This window comes from Mya arenaria, chromosome 11 (assembly GCF_026914265.1).
Source record: "Mya arenaria isolate MELC-2E11 chromosome 11, ASM2691426v1".
NCBI classification, from domain to species: Eukaryota; Metazoa; Mollusca; class Bivalvia; order Myida; family Myidae; genus Mya; species Mya arenaria.
In genome coordinates, this window is record NC_069132.1 from 33,035,988 (window position 1) to 33,049,802 (window position 13,815).

Here is a 13,815-nt window from a genome sequence, read left to right on the forward strand (position 1 = left end):
TCATTGCCTGCAAATGGAACTTGACCAATAACATTAAGTCAGAACAGATTAGAATAATGGTTGCCATGGGTATATCATGTCACAAACTATAACCATACTGTCAGCTTTATAAGTATAATTGCAGCTATAAACTTTGGCTAGACAGTCAAATTCTGAGTCTTGCAAAATTTTGGGACAAAATTGTGTTAGTGGCAGATAAAAGGGTTTGGTCTCAGCTTCTGTGAAAATTTATACGGTTCTCAATTTCCACATTCCTTTTACAACGAAAAATAAATGAACGCTTTGCATACATTTTTTTTTGGCTTTTCGATCCTATTGTAATGCTGTTATTATATAGAGAGCGTAACCCACCTCCCACTGTATATGAGAACATACACCGTTTCCCATTATATATGAGTGCGTAACCCACCTCCAACTATATACGAGAGTGTAACCCACCTCCCATAATATACAAGAGTGTAACCCACCTCCCATAATATACCAGAGTGTAACCCACCTCCCATTATATACGAGAGCGTAACCCACCTCCCATTATATACAAGAGTGTATCCCACCTCCCATTATATACCAGAGAGTAACCCACCTCCCATTATATACGAGAGTGTAAACCACCTCCCATTATATACAAGAGTGTAACCCACCTCCCATTATATACGAGAGTGTAAACCACCTCCCATTATATACAAGAGTGTATCCCACCTCCCATTATATACCAGAGAGTAACCCACCTCCCATTATATACGAGAGCGTAACCCACCTCCCATTATATACGAGAGTGTAACCCACCTCCCATTATATACGAGAGTGTAAACCACCTCCCATTATCTACAAGAGTGTATCCCACCTCCCATTATCTACAAGAGTGTAACCCACCTCCCATAATATACCAGAGTGTCACCTTCCTCCCATTATATACAAGAGTGAAACCCACCTCCCATTATATACAAGAGTGTAAACCACCTCCCATTATATACGAGAGTGTATCCCACCTCCCATTATATACGAGAGTGTAAACCACCTCCCATTATATACGAGAGTGTAACCCACCTCCCATTATATACGAGAGTGTAACCCACCTCCCATTATATACGAGAGTGTAACCCATCTCCCATTATATACAAGAGTGTATCCCACCTCCCATTATATACGAAGTGTATCCCACCTCCCATTATATACGAGAGTGTAACCCACCTCCCATTATATACGAGAGTGTATCCCACCTCCCATTATATACGAGAGTGTAACCCACCTCCCATTATATACGAGAGTGTATCCCACCTCCCATTATATACGAGAGTGTAACCCACCTCCCATTATATACGAGAGTGTAACCCACCTCCCATTATATACGAGAGTGTATCCCACCTCCCATTATATACGAGAGTGTAACCCACCTCCCATTATATACGAGAGTGTAAGCCACCTCCCATTATATAGGAGAGTGTAACCCACCTCCCATTATATAGGAGAGTGTAACCCACCTCCTATTATACACATGATACGAGAGCATAACCCAACTCTCATTTAATACGAGAGCGTAACCCATCTCCCCCATTGAGTTTCGAATTCTCCTTCATTTTCAACCCAAATCATGTGAAACAAATAATTTTTCACTATTTTGAGAGTCAGGCTACAGGCCAAATTTTGTTTATCTGGGATGCCTACCACACAGTCATAGATGTATATTTAATACCCTTAATGTTTGCATGGGTACTCTATCATTGCCTGATATAAGGAAAAGATCAAAGCATTAAATAGCTACAAAACTACAATTTAGGTTATGAGGATTTAAGGCAAACAAGACTCTTCTGAAAAGACATTAAAGCAGCATCTTGTTTGTAATGCCAGTAAATACAATACTGACCAAAGAGCAAATTAAACACATCTGTATGGTCAGTATTGAAGTGCCATATGGCTTACTATTTAAAAATCATTAATGGTATTGCATTTTGCATAGAAAAAGTCACCAAATATACCAAACTATCTTTAAGAGTTAAAGCTCATGTCTCCTCAAATCAGCTTGCTTACTGGATGGATTCTGATTTAATCCATTAAAAGGCCACAATTATAACAGTCACCAATTTTCCATAAAGTCATTGGTTTTAATAAGTTGGTTATTAAGCAGTTCATGCATGCGCCCAAAATGGCTGGTATGGAGACATTCATGTCAACACTAAGTAATTTTATATTTATTTCCACCTCACTAAACAATTAATTTAGCGTTGGGACTGTGCCTGACTGAATATGCTGAATTAAAGATTAAGTAAAGCAAAAATGAAAGGTTAAGAAAGGCAAGTAAACTAAACAACTCTTATTAAGCCCACAAGTAAACCAACTGATGAATGCTCTTTAAATGATAAATAGAAGTGAATATCAAACTATTAAAAACGTATGACAATGTTGAACAGCTTCTGTTTGTTAGGGAGATACATATTATACCAGACCAGCTACATACAAATTTAAAGCAGCCTATCTACAAACAGACTAAACACTGAAACAGTAAAATCTAACTGGCTGAAATCAATAGTAAAGCCACTTGCAGGAATCAATAAATTCCACAACACTTGAAGTACAGGACATATTATAAGGTGACTTGTCATCACGAACATGATCCCAAATGACCGACCTTTTACACCAGACTGATGCCTTCTTATTTATGAGTTTATATTCTCTTAGGATTATACATTTTGATAAGTGAAATTTCCAACAATATGTCAAAGATTTTAATTGTCAAATATGTAAGGGTGTTTTAATTTGCACAAAATACTTGAAAGACCTCCTTTTATACTGAAATATAACCTACATGTACATGTCTGGCGCAATAATTAATCCATCACTTTCATTCTGAGAGCCTTGTTTCATCCTCAAGATATTCAATGCATAAATGTGACAGATTCTTAGAACTGCCCAAAATATGTATATTTGAAAATATCAAGGAAAATCACTAAGAATTAAAAAATTGACGATTTATTCAAGAATTTAACTACCTTATAGGTTTATAACATTAATTCTGTAAGCAGTATGCCAGAATATGACCTCTTGTATATTAATTGAAATTCTAAACAATAAAAGTGTGTGACCTCCAATGAAAGTCCTAAGTTGATCATTTGACTGGTAATGTACATAATGTCACGCTACAGTGTTTCCCAGTTCAGAGATCCTGCAAGTTATCCTGGGGCTAGTAAGCTCAATTGGTAGAAAACTTGAAAGTATATAGGAATGTCCAAGTTTGATCCAAGGACTAGCATCCCTGTTTGATCCAAGACTGGCCGCATATTTTTCTTAGCATGCAACAGGTCTGCAGATTCTGAATTTCTGTACAAATAACATAACTAAGATATGGTTTTATTGCTAACCTTGCTGGAGACTTTCTCAAGGAAACACATGCGGTTTCCAAAGCCCTCGGCTGCAAGGTTTACCCGATCACTCGGACTGTCACGGGAGAGGGCTGCGTGACAGCTCAGACATACCATGTCATTCTGAAATAATGGAAAACAGGAACATAGCATGTGAAACAAGGTAAAACATTAAACTTAAAGACTGAATAATTAATATTTGACTCAGAGGGTATGTACCAGCAGTATGTGTCTGGCACATAAATTCAAGGGACTTAATTAAGTCAAATATTTATGAAGCCTCTGTCCAGAATGATCTTCTGAAATGAAATTTCTAATCAATTATTTTCATCATCTTTTTCACTATCTAGATTTATGCACATAGAACATTTATGGCTATTTTTTGCAATCACAAATAAATTAGCTGCCAACCAAGGACCAGCTTAAAACTGACTTAATGGTTGCAAAGAAAAAGTAAAACATAATTTGCAGGGAATATATAAAATAATTGGCAAGAAAAATGTAAGTACATATTGTTCACAGACATGGCAAAAGACTTCCAGCTTATACCAGCAGGAAAACTCAATTTCCACATATTTTGTTCTTTGTCTTTACCTGCCTTAACTTTGCCCCAAGGCTACAATTTCTCGAAAACTCTTGACCATTTTATAACAGGCTTAAGTATGTTATTTCATTTATAATACCCAAATTAGTTACTTGAAGTAAATTTCAACATGAAAAATTGTTTTTTGTGAATTTCTTAAATTGATCTTCTATGTCTCAAAACATTTCTAAATGAGAATATAACACAAAATATACCAAAACCAATATAGAAGGCTTAGCATGATCCCATTATAGGAGACTAAAGTGGGGCCTGGAATCTATGAAAGGCTTCGACAAATGTTTTGTCTGATTCTGTCATGCTCATGGAATCTCTATAAATCTTTCTTGGGCTTTATAAATATACATGCAATACTCATGCAGTTATAAAATGTAATTGCACATAGAAAATTCATTGGGGTTTTTTGCAATAAAAAAATAAATTATCTGCCAACCATTAGGACCAGCTTAAAGCTGGATAAGTGGTTGCAAAGAAAAAGCAAAGAATACTGCTAATTACATTTATCGATAATATGCTTCAATTGAAATCATTGTTTCAGTCTATACATTTACTGGAGAAATAACCCTTTTCCTTAAATGTTCACCACAAAATGTGCATCTAAGGTACTAGTAGTTTGGGCTTTAATTATAATAAACACGTACATATACATCCTTCTACAAAATATTTTTGCCCTAGATGTTTTATATAATGTATGTAAAACAACTTGTCAAAATATGACCCAAATGTGGTAATTTATATTTCTTTAGCAACACTTACTATCTAAAGTAAGGCCAACTACATGTATACCAGTAACACATTCAATCCAAATGAAAACAATTCTATTTTCTATCATTGTCAAGCAACACGACTATGGTGGGTTGTTGTTGTTGTTTTTCAGTTATACAAGAGCAAAACTTAACAATGATTAAAACTAAAGACAGGTTAAGGGCCTGTCTATACATACATGTGAGTATTGTCTCTGGCAATATGTGTACCATGTTTCATTCCATTATCTTGAACAGTTTATAAGTTATGGCCAAGTTTTCAACAACCCTGCCAATGCAGCAAAACAACAAAAACTCCAAGGCTATGACAAAAGCTTGACTTTTTTGCTTTTAAATACAGACAAGCTAATAAAATGATATATCTGAAGAGGAAAAAACAGCTACCTGTGCAGTGGCGTTGCTATCGAGGCAGAGATAAGCTTGTGTGTTAAAGATCAGAGAACTGTTGGTAAAGTAGTCAAAAAGAGCAAGAAAGGTAGAGTGTAGCGGGAAAGGGGGACGAGGAGAAGTCAAAAGTTGCAAGAATGGTAGTGTAGCGGGAAAGGGGGAAGAGGGGAAGTCAAAAGTTGCAAGAATGGCAGAGTGTAGTGGGAAAGGGGGACGAGGGGAAGTCAAAAGTTGCAAGAATGATAGAGTGTAGCGGGAAAGGGGGATGAGGGGAAGTCAAAAGTTGCAAGAAAGGTAAAGTGTAGCGGGAAAGAGGGTGAGGGGAAGTAGGTACAGGCCCTTGATGCTTATATAATGTTGTGTATTATCAAAATTTATATTATAAGTTATGCCTCTGTTGTATCCATAAATTGGTGATTCAAACATAAGACATGTGCAGCTTACAGTACTGAGAAAGTCATTGCCCTCAACCCCATCCCCTGCCATAGGCCATGTTTTCTCAACTTTAATAGTTTTACTTGTCATAACTCAACCATTCCTTACACTTTTTGCAAACATTGCTGAAATTCCTTCCAAACATAAAATATACAATCACTATGATGAATAAAGACTGGCTATAACATTATCAAAAAGTCCTTCCAAATTACAAAAGAAGATATTTGAATAAAAAGCATAAAACGAATGATTGTCTGAAATATGCACAATACTCTAATGGAATATTAATTTGCTACAAGTATTCTCAGGATAGGAAAACCATGCAGACTTCCATGGAATCAATGAAATATATCCAACAACTAGATTGACATCAATGTCCTTGGAGGACCAGTTTTATAGGATCTGGGGCTATTGACCAATAATAATAGGACCAATACAACTGACCCAGTTTTTCTTGTTCTTCTTAGTACAACAAAGTTCATCCTGACATTTTAATATCAAGTATTAGATTAAGGGAAATGATAAGAAAGGACGCCAAATATATACCAATCGATGATGCATAATTTATATAATATTATTATTTGCAGCCATGTTCAAGACATTACTATTACAATTCAACTTCACAATGCTGTTTCTCATAAAACTTGTATCCACTGTCAGCTGTACCCATGACCTTTAAGTGTGACCTTCACCTTGACTCTAGTAGGGATCTGGATATTTCAGTGACATGCCATCTTTTCGATAATAGTTTGTTCCTGCTGGTTGAAATGCTCACAATCAGAACACTGTTGACATGATCAAGAAAACAATTTTTAATGACCTTTTAACAGTGAATGAGGTCAATATTTATATAGATTTCATTGAATGGGGTTAATATTTGTATAGATTTCAGAGATTGGGTATAATATTTATAAAGAATGCAGATTCTGCTCTACATATTAAAATACTTACACATCTGACCGTTTCATAGCCCTCTGTATCTATTTCATCATCGCCCTTTGTTCGGCCCATCTTCACACTCTGGGCTCACTCAATACTTTCACCAGGTATATTCCAAACAAACATCCACTTCATCCAAAAATGTTTTAATAATGATCGAAATTAAGTCCATTAGCTTTCAAACCTAAACATTTCAATAAAACAAACATTTTTAATTGAGAACCATAACAAGTGTGAAGTATTGAATATTATCCTAGAAATATTGACCATAAAATTGACCCTGTCTAGAACTGATGATTTAATAACTTGTTCCAATCACAAAGACAAAAGGTAATTTCCATTCACATCTTAATTATTAATACAGAATGTCTATTCTTATACAATAACAAAATGCTGTCAGGAGGGACATGGTTTGTATACGTCATTAATAATTCATATAAGCATCAACTGTGTTTAAGTGCTAATATGCATGCAAATCTTTTGCGCAAGATTTGCACAGCATCTTCCATCATTATTTCATTAGGTAAGTGCTACCATATGACAGTTATTTTCTCTAAGATTATCTCATCAAATTCTGCACTATTTCTAACAATATATAATATATGTATATATAAGAAGTGACATACGGCAGTTATTTATAAAATTCATACTTGATAACATTATTAATACGTAAATGACAAAACATTTGACAATTAACATGTTTCCATTCATTAAAAGGAGGAGTTTCTTACTTAATGAAAACTGTTTAAAGATAAAACCTATGCAATTATTATATGAACAAAACATGAAAAACATTCAATTCTAAACTTAAAGTAAGGAAAAAAAAAATTGAATCCATTTAGTGCATGATATATAACTTTCACTCCTTGAAAAATTACGAAAAAAAATAAGAGTAATTCCAAAGATGAATAAATTCCTGCACACAGCACATCCGTTCCTCATACCACACTGAAGTAAGTGATGCCCATGTGATGCCCATAAAATTACAGTGCTTGTAATCCCATTAATATACAATTAAGCATCCATGCATACAATCATCAATCCTGCCTGTAACAAGCAAGCTACCCAAGGGGCAGGAAAGTTCTCACAATTGCAGGGGGAAATCATTTCCAGCTGCTTGTTTGATAACATCCTAGATGAAATGCAGGAGAAATGCAACAAAAATCAACATTAAATTATTGATGAGATTGATTTTGCTGCAGATAACTGGGATAATGACCTTAACTGCATATGATCTATAACTTTTCCCATAATCATTATCATATTCTTGTGTCTATACAGATTCATCAGTTATCTGGATGATCAGGGTTCAAAGAATTGTCTTTTTGTTAATCATATGTACAGACTAATCTTGAATGAACACATGTTTGATTAATAATATATGAGCACTAGAATTATATTCAGAAAAGAATGATAAATTTATTCACAACCTTTGTTTTTCCATTAAAAATAGTGATAAAAATCAGACTATTTCAGAAATAAGTAAAACCTGTTTTCTTTGATACTTAAGCATGTTGCACTGAATTATACTAATTAATATTCCATACAATTTCCACTTCACGTTGCCTAGACACAATGTAATTAAAGAAAGAGGTAAATATTTCAAGGTTTTGCAGTTAAGCAGCCCTCTTCCAATCATTCCTCCTGTAATTTCTGAGATTGTTGATTCTTAAAATACACAACCACATCCTCACAAACTATACATTGTTAACATTATGGGGCAACTTTACATTCAAATGCACTTTTACCTGAAAAATAGGTAAAAACAGAAAGAGAAATTTATATCCCTTAAGAAAACAATAATATCAAATTTGACTGCATTAAAGGATATAAAACCAAACTGGAGTAAACTTGCAAACTTACTTAATTAAACATTAAACTTAAAATCATTAAAACTATGTTTTTGTGGTTCCTATATCTATTGTTATCTGAGGACACACATTTTAATAGTTGTCATTACTTCCGTTTATGGAGAGACAATGGTAACAGCCCTTCTAGACGTCTTTCTAGAACTGACTATAAAAACCAATGGAATGTCAGTCTTTATTACAACATGGGCATACAGGCTGACATGTGCTGGTTCCCCACAGGAATGACAAAACATGACTCTTTGTTGTTAGTTTGTCTTAATTCAGTTGGTCAGAGCATGCAAATTCAGCTTTTTCCACCGTACTCCTTGAATTTGCTGGCACCACTTCCAGCGATTTTCTGCTGTCTGTGCCCTAGTCAATTTGCAAGCTACTTTGTAGCTAAGGCGGGGTATGTGTTTCAGCCTTGTGCCTTGAGCAGACTAATCATTCAATATGTAAGAAAGTTTTGAGAATTATCCCATTCCATTGAGTTTGTTTTATCATCGCAGAATCCTGTGGCACTGCAGGGCAAAGACACTTTGAGTTTGGTTTTCGCAAGACAGGAGTTAGCTACCTTTTCCTACTATGAGAACTTAAAAGTTTGTTTTCAGATAGAAATTCAGTATCTTCTCTTGCTTGCTATGCATGCATGATGTTCCTGGTTCACTTGGATCCATTGTGTGATGAGTTCAGTATGGGAGCTTCATGCATGCTGTGGTCAGTTGCCAGTAGCACTACACAATCTCCCTCAAAATCCCGGTCTTGGTAAAGGAAATGAGATATTGTGGTTTACAAGAAAGGGATTATTTTTGCTGAACTGTCTACAGTGATTATTTTAGGATAGCACTCCAGAGCTAAAGTACTGCAATTCCCTTCATAGTATGTCCATCTCCTTTTAAGTACATTGTAACTCAGCCTAATTGCAGGACAGGATGGTCGCCTAAAACTTTTGAGCAGACTCAATGTTCTGGAGCAACAGTCCTGATCAAATCCGTACATGAAGCCTCTCCATGATGACAGTTCATAAACCAAACATAAAAAGTTGCTACTTAAACATCCACTTCTTTGCACACAGGGTTAAGGACAGGGCTGCTGGTAAGGTTATCTTGATCCTGAACTGTCTGTAAAGTTGCTGCTGGTAAAGTTGTCAAGAGCTTAGGACCAGGCTGCTGGTAAAGTTGTCAAGAGCTAATAAGACCAGGCTGCTGGTGAAGTTGTCAAGAGCTTAGGACCAGGTTGCTGGTAAAGTTGTCAAGAGCTCAGGACCAGACTGCTGGTCAGGTTTTCACTAGCTTATGACCAGGCTGCCGGTAAGGTTATCTTGATCCTGCCTGTAGTGATTTCTTCTGAAGGGACTCCAGAGCTAAGGTCAAGGCAGCTGGTTAGGTTGTATTGTTTCTGAACTGTCAATCGTTATGACTTGTGAGGGGGCTCCAAAGTTAAAGACTATGGAGTGGGCAATGTTGTGCAGAGCAAAGGACAATGTTGCTGGTAAAGTTGTCAAGAGCTTAGGACCAGGCTGCTGGTTTAGTTGTAAAGTGCTTAGGACCAGGCTGCTGGTACGGTTGTCAAGAGCTAATAGGACTAGGCTGCTTGTAAAGTTCTCAAGAGCTTAAGACAGGGCTGCTGGTAAAAGTGTCAAGAGCTAATAGGACCAGGCTGTTGATAAAGCTTTCAGCTTAGGAACAGGCTTCTGGAAAAGTTATCAAGAGCCTAGGACAAGGCTGCTGGTAAAGTTGTCAAGAGCTAATAGGACAAGGCTGCTGATAAAGTTGTCAAGAGCTAATAGGACAAGGCTGCTAGTAAAGTTGTCAAGTCCTTAGGACAAGGCTGATAGTAGAGTTGTCAAGAGCTTAGTACCAGGCTGCTGGTAAAGTTGTCAAGAGCTTAGGACTAGGCTGCTGGTAAAGTTGCCAAGAGCTAATAGGACCATGCTGCTGATCAAGTTTACAAGAGCTAATAGGACCATGCTCGTAAAGTTGTCAAGAGCTTTGGACCAGGCTGCTGGTAAAGTTGTCAAGAATGTGGGGACCAGGCTGCTGGTAAAGTTGTCAAGAGCTAATTAGACCAGGTTGCTGGTGAAATTGTCTACAGCTCAGGACCAGACTGCTGGTAAAGTTGTCACAAGCTCATAACAAGGCAGCCAGTAGAATTGTCAAGAGCTAATAGGACCAGACTGCTGATTAAGTTGTCAAGAGCATAGGTCCGGGCTGCTTGTAGAGTTGTCAAGCGCTTAGGACTAGGCTGCTGATAAAGATGTCAAGAGCTTAGGACCAGGCTTCTAATAAAGATGTCAAGAGCTTAGAACCAGGCTTCTAATAAAGATGCCAAGAGCACAGGACCAGGCTGCTGGTAAAGTTGTCAAGAGCTTATAGGACCAGGCGGCTTGTAAAGTTGTTACGAACTAATAGGACAAGGCTGCTGGTAAAGTCATCAAGAGCTAATAGGACCAGTCTGCTGGTAAAGTTGTTACGAACTAATAGGACAAGGCTGCTGGTAAAGTTGTTATGAACTAATAGGACAAGGCTGCTGGTAAAGTCATCAAAAGCTAACAGGACCAGGCTGCTGGTAAAGTTGTCTAGAGCTTTGGACCAGGCTCCTAGTAAAGTTGTCAAGAATGTGGGACCAGGCTGCTGGTAAAGTTGTCAGAAGCTTAGGACTAGGCTGCTGGTTAAGTTGTCACAAGCTGATGACCTGGCAGCCAGTAGAGTTGTCAAGAGCTAATAGGACCAGACTGCTGATTAAGTTGTCAAGAGCATAGGTCCGGGCTGCTTGTAGAGTTGTCAAGCGCTTAGGACTAGGCTGCTGATAAAGATGTCAAGAGCTTAGGACCAGGCTTCTAATAAAGATGTCAAGAGCTTAGAACCAGGCTTCTAATAAAGATGCCAAGAGCACAGGACCAGGCTGCTGGTAAAGTTGTCAAGAGCTTATAGGACCAGGCTGCTTGTAAAGTTGTTACGAACTAATAGGACAAGGCTGCTGGTAAAGTCATCAAAAGCTAACAGGACCAGGCTGCTGGTAAAGTTGTCTAGAGCTTTGGACCAGGCTCCTGGTAAAGTTGTCAAGAATGTGGGACCAGGCTGCTGGTAAAGTTGTCAGAAGCTTAGGACTAGACTGCTGTTTAAGTTGTCAATAGCTTAGGACGAGGTTGCTTGTAAAGTTGTGGAGAGCTTAGGACCAGGCTGCTAGTAGAGATGTAAATAGCTCATGACCAGGCTACTGGCAAAGTTGCCAATAGCTTAGGACCAGGCTGCTGGTAAGTTTGTCTTGATACATACTAAACTGTACATGGTGATGACGTTGTGATGGGGGCAACAGAGCCAAGGACCACACTTATTATGTTCCTCTGCACTTGTGAAATAATAACTATAATGTTTAACAACGTTTAATAATTGTGCCCTATGTTTCAGCATATGCGAAATAATAATACCTTTGTAATGTTTCACTGCATTTGCGAAATAATAACTTTGCCCATTTAATGATGTTTCATTGCATTTCAAATAAATAATTAAGCCCTTATGTTTCACTGCATTTGCAAATTAAAAAACGTGCCAGTATCAGGTTTCTCTTCATTTTCCAAGAATCTCCATTCCCTTTAATATAATGCTTTCTAAATGAGTAAATTGAAATTTGTTTCCGCGCTGCTATTGGTTTAAAGGGACTCGAGCATGATTTGTGACCAAACATTTTACTCTATGATACCGAAATTGCAGAGAAAAATGCAAATAAAGAATAAACAATATTTTGGTATAAGTGGGCCGGGAACCCATGCCTGTAAAGCAAAGAAAAAATAGATAACCAACACCATAACCACTAGGGCACAAGGACTTATACAACAGTAGATGGATATTTTGACCATATAATGTAAGAATACATTGATAACATCATGTGATAATGTCAATCAAAAATAACGCTTGTAACAACGATATGCTAAATCCCGTTTGGGACTGTTATTGAAAATTGTGGTCTTAATTCAAAGACGATATTTGAGAAAATATCAACATTTGCTGAAGGGTTGCAGCTGTCAGTATCTTTAATAGTTTTAACACTCCTAACGATTTGTCACACTTTATTTCATCATAGAAAAAAAAGAGTTCATTTTACAAAACATGAGTGAGTCCCTTTAGGAATTGTACCAAAATGATGAGCCATTATGTACTTCAGGTGTCACCATGTGTAAACATTCTGTACATTGTCTGGCAACATTAATTTCAGACTAGAAGCAAACACTGCGAAGGATAAAAGCAAAGCAACAAAAACATATGTTGCATTAGCACAAGTCATTATTACATGGAATTACAAGTGAAACAAATGATTACAGTAAGGCACACCTGGATTTGATGTTCCAGACACATGCAGGGAATATCTAGATGTATATTTACTGCAGCAAACACAAGTGATGTGTAATAGTACCTTGGTTATAGGCATTTCAATATAAGAGTTCTTCACAATAACTGTAGAAAACTCAGCCAACATTGGAACACAACTAATGTGACAACCACCTGTGATCTTTTATCATATAAAGTCATATAAGTAAAGTAAAAAAGTTGAACGCACAGCAACTACCGTAAATGTCCTATTCAACATGCCAGCTGTGTTTTTTAAGAACTTTACAAGTGTGAAAATTTTGACCCATTCAGCGAACTTCATAAAATCATCTTAATTTGATAATGAGCCATGTACAGAGTCATAAATATCAAATACCGACTAAAAAGCTTGACGCAATTACCCATCACCATGTACAAGTTGAAGCCCACGACTGACTAATTAGCGACAAGTTTATTGCTAGGGCATAGCTATATAGCTACAACCCCTGGTGAGCTAATCAATAAAACTGCTTGTCCTCAAAATATCAATAAACAACTTTCGGCAAGATATTTTTTTGGATGATTCTGTTATCAATGTAGCCAAAGTTTTACGATGGAACATGGCTTAATAACTTAATATGCATGACGTCAGCTGCCTGAGCAGTTGAGTTAATGGGAACAAATGGCTTCTTTAAGTTTAGAGTTAAGGTTAAGAATTGTTTCAAGTCAGGAATTCAGAAAATAGACCAAGGAAAAAAGACGTGCCAGTTCAAAAGGTCATGCGCGTCTGATAGGACATTTATGGTAATTTGTTGATTTTGTAGAGCTGTCATTAGGCAACAAAAAAATAAATATAAACTTGTAAATAACATGCACAACCATAGGAGAGATGGTGAAACATATTTCTTATATGTAATTATATAAATAACCATCTCTGACTGATACTGCCACCTGCAAAAAAACTACACCTGTTAAGAATGTAATCTATGACTGCATATTATATATGTATATAATCATTGAGCTGGTTGCAAATAACATATTGTATTTTTTGAAAGATCTTACATAAGTGTTTAATCTTAATACATCTATTTTTAATGCACCAGTCAATTATAACCACGGCCCCCCCAGGTCCAGGGAAAAGCGGGGACTTTGACTTTCAGTCCAGCCAACCCTGGC

General features: G+C 36.9%; 1 protein-coding gene across 9 annotated transcripts in view; it reads right to left on the minus strand.

Moving 5' to 3' along the window:
- Positions 1-13,815, minus strand: part of LOC128208856 (ryanodine receptor-like) — a 116,479-nt gene that overhangs the window by 98,629 nt on the left and 4,035 nt on the right. For 8 of the 9 annotated variants that reach the window (XM_052912504.1, XM_052912509.1, XM_052912506.1 and 5 more), the window contains one exon: positions 3,357-3,479. In XM_052912504.1, coding sequence (XP_052768464.1) covers positions 3,357-3,479 — 123 coding nt within the window. Of the gene's footprint in view, positions 1-3,356; positions 3,480-6,494; positions 6,667-13,815 lie in introns of those variants that run through there. The other variant, XM_052912505.1, reaches the window with a different exon arrangement.